At 40.2% G+C, this 6,832-nt stretch overlaps 1 protein-coding gene across 2 annotated transcripts; it reads right to left on the bottom strand.

Moving 5' to 3' along the window:
* Positions 1 to 5,097, bottom strand: LOC125512254 (UDP-Glycosyltransferase superfamily protein). 2 transcript variants are annotated; one of them, XM_048677351.2, is made up of 15 exons: positions 4,944 to 5,097; positions 4,509 to 4,580; positions 4,334 to 4,427; positions 4,077 to 4,237; positions 3,717 to 3,787; positions 3,500 to 3,581; positions 2,867 to 2,968; positions 2,679 to 2,734; positions 2,327 to 2,361; positions 2,017 to 2,230; positions 1,636 to 1,854; positions 1,488 to 1,547; positions 1,361 to 1,400; positions 362 to 583; positions 1 to 267 (listed from the first exon to the last, which is right to left on the bottom strand). In XM_048677351.2, the coding sequence occupies exons 1-15, from the start codon at positions 5,025 to 5,027 to the stop codon at positions 217 to 219; spliced, it is 1,563 nt and encodes a 520-aa protein (XP_048533308.2). In that variant the 5' UTR covers positions 5,028 to 5,097; the 3' UTR covers positions 1 to 216. The 2 variants fall into 2 exon arrangements, with proteins under 2 accessions (XP_048533308.2, XP_048533309.2); XM_048677352.2 differs by lacking the exons at positions 3,500 to 3,581; positions 3,717 to 3,787.
* Positions 5,098 to 6,832: the final 1,735 nt, after the last annotated feature.

Here is a 6,832-nt window from a genome sequence, read left to right as displayed (position 1 = left end):
TGAACAAACAACTAAAACATGTTTATATACATCTGATTCAGAAAAAAGTTACTAGAACATCTTATATTTGTGATCGGAGGGAGTACATATTTCAGTGCTCCAAGACAATGGCAAGAAATCAATGGGGGCACACACAAAATCTACGCTTGGTAAAACTATTTTTGCATGGTTTTTAGTTCTCGGTATATCTTCCTCTTCTTACTGCTCAAATTTTATTTAAGGCAAAACTTTCTCCTTCAAGATCCTGAGGGCTTCACCAATCCCATCCTGGAATGATATCAATGCGAGAATTTTTTTACTCTCAGCCTTTCTAAAACAAAGTGCTCAAATGTTATGGATACAACAATCGGAGAAAACACACCTCGGAAGCAAGTCTCTGAGCAATTACAGTTGCCTGAGCTTTAATTTCTGGTGATAATGCTGATCTGATAGCTCCAAGGAGCACATCTGCGGCTTTGTTAACGCTCGCGGCATCATCTATATCTGGGATTAGATGTTGTCTTTTAAGGGGCTCAGGTGCCACCCCTAACCAGTGTAGTCTCTCCGCCCAGTAAAACTGGTCCAGCAGGAAAGGGCATGCAACCTGCATGATGATATTCTTTAGTACAACGTGTAACCTCCAAAAGCAACTGGTAGCATAATTTTACAACAGTCAATACTTCTAGAAGATAACACATTGTTTGAATAAACATATAACTGTCAGCTTTCGCACACAAATACTGAGTGCATGTTATTTCTTGCTGGAAACAAGGGATGGATGTTATAAGCATGAAACTTCAGCTTTGCTACATAAATGTTTCATAAATGAGACTTCTTGCTGAAAACAAGATGGACGTTACTTTGATTCAGGGGTTTTAACTACTTCCATCTTGTTATCAAAAAGGATAAATGCCAACGATGTAATGTCAGTTGCATGCTACATCACAAGAATTTTTAGCACCTGCAAGCACAAGAATTACTAATATTCCTTATTTTTCATTGTGCTCAGGATGAATTGTCACTTTAGATCGATGGTGACATTTTGCTGGTATCTTGGCAAGCTGTCATTTGTTTTCAAAACTAGATGCTATTACGATGAGCTACAAAAGGTGAAACAAATGTCTGTCCTTTTTTTCCCATAGCACTGGGTTAACCAGTCGTTGTTCTTAATTAAAAAGCAAAGTCACAACACGACTCTCAAGTGGAACAATTGCGTTATTTCTTTTGAGTATGCACTTATCTAGCTAGCCTATGAACTGTCTCAACGATACTGATATGGAAGATATCTACAGCATATCAACTATCAGCACATAGCACTGCCACAGCAATTGAACAAAAAAAAATATTCTTCATATCTAAGTACATCAGATGTTGTAATCACCTGAGGGGTTCCAGCAAATAGTGCAGCAGCTGTAGATCCACTGTGAAGCACAAACCGAAGTAAATTATTTTGTGGAAGACTATATTATTCAGAAACTTGGTCGCTGAAAAATTGAGAACTTTATTACCTGCCAGCATGATGAATAGCAGCTGCACATTTAGGGAAAAGCCAGCTATACGGTATTGATCTGAAATAGTAGTCATATACTCATACAGTTGACCAAAATATCTGTCGATTTCGCCAAGATGAATGGGCGCCATCACGTTAGAACTCACCCAGATAAGCAAAAGAGTCGATTATTGAAAAGGAGAGTGCTGTCATTACTAAGAGCAGGTGCCTCAACACTTGATTCTACAGCTGAAGAAGCAACAGATCTGATTGCTGAATCCAATGGCTGGTATCCAGATGAGAAAAGGATAAATCTGTAATCTGTTGACTCTATGACAGCTTTAATCACCATTAGAAATGATTTAGGACTTCTAAGAAACCCCATGCTGCAGCAGATTGATAGCATGAACCAAAATGGTTAGAAATCACTTACACATTATAGAAATCATTTAATTCAACTGTAACAACACTAATATAAAAATATCAACGGTAAGAGACATGACCATGCATAATATAGAAAATAAAAATTTCCATGATAAGAAACACACCTGCCAATGGAACTTAATCCTATAAATATAGGTAAAGACGAATAAGAACTTCCCATGAGGAAGTCTTCCAGGCCAGCATGATTTGCACATAGAATACCCTCAAATGGAGAATTGAAATCTCCAGAGAATAACTCCCTGCATTTATCACAAGAAAACTGCCAAGCCATAGGAAGAAACCAAAAGCCACAAATATGAGCACTTGAGGGCCAATATCCTGCCATTATATGATGGAAATTAGTATGGAAAGTTCTCGATCTATGAGCTACAGTATAAACAACTGAAGGGAGATCCAGGACTAATCAGAATTTACCTGGGCGCTCGACAATTTCCTTGCTGAAACCATACCTGCTCAAGTAGCAACCAAATTGCTAGAATTATTTATCAAGTATAACTATAATTGAAGGAAGTTGTAACACTTCATTTTTTTTTTGTATTTACTAATTTTTCCTAGTCCAATTAATAAGTACCATCACTTCTCGCTGACGTAGGGTTTACAAATAATCCGCTGACGATAACAAGATTTTAGACAAAAGCGTCAACGCAAGCCTTATTGGAAGCCGAAGTTTCAGAGCATAAAATATGAAAGTGTCATTTAATACATATTATTATTGATTTACAGGGTCAATATTAATACTCAAAAGGTGATATATTGCAAATCTTACAACAACAATGGCGACTCTGCACGTACATGCCACAAAGGAAGATTTGTTACTGGATCCTGTAGTTACAAGAAAAGCTAACCTCAGTAATGTCCCTGCGGTAATCAGTTAATCACATTCGCATATGAGCTGAACAGGTTTGCATTCCAGGTATATAAACAAAAGAAACATCATTAAACACATTCACTCACTGTATAAGGAATAGGACTAAGATTTAGGCAATCATTTCTCCACAATCCCCAACTTTCCATGAAAAGCGCCCACATCCAATGGGTAATGTCAGTCCAGCAGACCTGCCATTATTTACATCATTAAAACACCAATGACAAATGCAAAGCAGGCAATGCATCAGCAGGTCAGTTCCCCACCAATAAAAAAAACAGAAGGTCATCAAAAGAAAGACAGAAACACTCATGGATATCAAAGCACTACCACTCGAGAACCCGCAATCTTTGTGCTGGAGAACTAGTATGGTAGAAACTGGCATGGTCCCATGTAATTGGATACGTGATGGCTAGTATAGTTGTAAGAATCTGGTTAACATACTGATCAATCTGCAGGAACTGCTAGTGACAGGTTTGCTCTGCAGTTTATTCTTCCATGACATACGATGCTGAATTTTAGGCTTTAGTAAATGATAAAGTGGTCATGAAATTATCCTCCATGGAGAAGAAGATAATGTGCCCCAGCAGACAGGTTAAATAGAGTTGCAAATTTAATATTGTTTGCAGTTGAGATAGTCACCAAATCCAAACCAAACCAAACAATAATTCAAGAGGGATATATGCTTAAGCATCATCATGACTAGAGGAGCGAATTTGTACTGTGTTGGGGGGAGCTTCTTGAAAGTACTTGTACAGAAGAGGAAAACTTTGCTTAAATTGGCGTTCAAATGATGAAGGGGCACTGCACAAAGAAATGAAAGCACGTAAACAAACAGGAGTCAAGAAGAAGACACCAAAATGAGTGTGCAATCCCTCATAAAATCAATACAAGATAACAGCTTCGATGTGAAATTGAAGCAAATATAAGCCAAATTACCTATATGGAAGAAAATAAGAAGCAGCAATGATGCACTTAACTTGAAACAATTCTGCAAGATGCCAACCTTCCTAAAGCATGAGATAAACCCATATTATAACCACACAACGCATTTCATAGCTGCATTAGTTCCTACATAGAACTGACTAACTGATATTCTCAAGGATCTGTTCTAGTGAATGATGCTTGCTGAAATTCTTTAGTTTCGACATCAATTGTGCATCAAAATTTCTGTCTTATTCCAGTGCAAATCACTATCAGAGCATTAAATTGCACAACTTGTAGCTGAAACTTGAACAAGGAGCCCCGCCACTTAACTTTTAGCAAACATGATAATTATGCTGTTAGTGAGGTCCTCACCAGGGCAAAGAAATTGATCACAATGAAGTCACTGTGAATGCTCGGATCATTTCCAAACACTTCTTCGACAGAAGCTAAACATGCTTTCCTATGCTCCGTCTGAATGATCTCTTTCCGCCGTGAAAATGACATAGGACCAGCGTTCGATTGAACAGAATCATCTAAGAAAGAGATTTCCATGATAAATCACATTGGAAATAAACTTAAGGTAGAAAATTTGTATTTGACAGCGGAGTACTTAAATTCATAGCGCTTACATGAAATATTATCAAGTTGTTCGGCAGCAAGGGCAGGTGGGCTTGCCACAGGCATGTACCTAACTTTACTGGCTGCTAGATGTGTGGATAAACTCTGCATCAAATTTAATGCATGAGGTCAAACATGAACTAGTTTTATCACAGTTTGACAGTTCTAATTTCACAAGATCCAGACCTGGTGTGCTGAATGAGTGATGAACACCACAGTATACTGCCGTTGGTCATTAGCAAACGCTGCAGCAAGGCCCTAAGAAGAAGAAAAGGAGTAGTGAAATTCAAGGTATAGTGCTCTGAGAAGGTTAAAATTGTCATGTTTCTTGAGTATTCATCTTTACATCACTCAACATTTAGTATATAAATGTGGTATACCAAAGCTATATCGATTTTCCATCTAGAGAAACAGAAAACTATATCGATCTGATGGATTGGTGTGGCTCAACTTCTCAGTAATAGGTGCATCGAATGCAACAGCAATCATGTGCTAGATGCTCTAGAATCAGGTGGAATTTCATCGCTCCCCTCTTCACTTGATGTCAGCGGCAAAGAGGGTTGTCTTATACGCCCGAGTCCGAATACACGCACCACACAGAGAGAGAGGGGAGGAGCATACAGCGATTGGGAAGACGTCGCCGTGGGTGCCGAAGGCCATGAAGACGGCGCGAGGCCGGCGGCCATCGCCGCCGCAGCCGTCCATCGTCCTCGCCGAAGCTTCGGGGGGCTCTGTGCGAGCGTCCACGTTGGGCCGTCAAGACTTGGTCGGAGCGCAGCGGATGAAGCCCGTGAGTAAGGCGCGGGCCGAAAGATGTCGCTGGGCCTGAATTTGGGTTTTTGTACTTAATGGTAATTCTCTTTTTTTGAGTGAAATGCACCAAGGGATACGAGAACTTGTTCCGACCACTCAAAAAAAAAAACAGAACTTGTTCCGTATGCTCACTTTAGCCCACGCACTCGCATATCGTAAATTTATCCCCATGTTCACTTTGGTCCTAATCACCCCCAAAAGAGGCTAGGTTGGACATTTTTCACGCGTGTCGTGCTGATTTCGTGAGAGGGTGGTCTAGCAGGATAGTACAAACATTAGGTTTTAGCCGTGTAGTAAAAACATTAGCCAAATACCCCTGCGTTTCAACAAGACAATTTTATTCTAGTGGTTCAACGTGGTAAAGCATTAACAGAAATGTTAAACAACTGACGTTAGATTTTTAAGATTTCCTAGCGAATGCTCAGAACTGCAATACGAAAACAGATAAATTGTCATGTTTTCTTTTTTGGAATACTTTTAATCTATCCATCTTCAATCATGGTACTATAATAAACATCAGAAATAATAAAAATTACATCCATATCTGTCGACCACCTAGCGACAAGTACAAGTACTGAAGTGAGAAGAAGGTGTGCCGCCGTCATTGCCCCACCCTCACCGAAGCCGGGCAAAACTTGTTGTAGTAGACACTTGAAAAGTCATCATCGTGTTAAGGCCCCGTAGGACCAGCGCACCAGAACAACAACTGTCGACGTTGAAGAATAGGGTAGATCGAAAGGAACCAACGTGAAGACACCCGAACGAAGACGAACTACGACCAGATCCGAGCAAATCCACCAAGAACAAATCCACTGGGGACACACCTCAACACATCCACCAACGATATTAGACGCACCACCAGGATAAGGGCTGGACCAAAAGCTCGTAGCTCGTGAGCTTAATGAACACTCGGTAGCTCGACTCGTTAAGCTGGTAGCTCACTTCTTAATGAATAGAGCCAATCATAGGTTTCAACTCGTTAAACTTAACAAGCTTAATGAGCGAGCTAACATTTTTTGGCACCTCAACCCATCTGTTCCATCTAATTGATCCAACCTAGCACACAAGAGACAATAATTAGGATACCCACTCATGTGGTCACTTTTTTCTTCATAAAAAACACATCATAACTAAAGCAAAAGAAGGTAATGTCTGTTAACGAGTACTCGCAATCGCTTGTGGGCTTAATGAGCTATTAATGAACAGAGCTGATCAGAGTTTTTTGCTCGTTAAGCTTAATGAATTGAGCCTTAATAAGCATAATCTTGATGGAGCCGCCACCGTCTCGTCTTCCTGAGCAGGACATAAACCCTAACAAAACTCAAAAAACATAAAAAAACGAAGCTCTCCCACCAGCAAGGGCCGGGATTCACCGCACCGTCATGACCCTAAGGCCACAGAAGATGAGGCGGACCGGCGGCGGTGCCAGCAGGAGGCAGAGGAACCTTAGATTTGTTTGGGGAATGAGGTAACTGCGTCACACGTCTTGGTAAATCGTCATGTTGTTGTAAGGGATTTGCCATGCTCTAACAAAATTGCCATGTAGTACAAGAAAATGACAGAAAAATGCCAACATTGCGCACAGTAATTGTCATGTGTTCGATTGGGATTTGATATCCCGAGGACATTCGCTGAGATTGCTTAAAAACGAACATTTGCTGGTTAGTGGCTTCCTTTTAACGATAATGTTAAAAAGC

Source organism: Triticum urartu, chromosome 6A (genome assembly GCF_056163025.1).
Source record: "Triticum urartu cultivar PI428250 chromosome 6A, HENAU_Tu73, whole genome shotgun sequence".
Taxonomy (NCBI): domain Eukaryota; kingdom Viridiplantae; phylum Streptophyta; class Magnoliopsida; order Poales; family Poaceae; genus Triticum; species Triticum urartu.
Note: the sequence above shows the minus strand (reverse complement) of the source record. Positions and strands in the feature narration are given on the sequence as shown.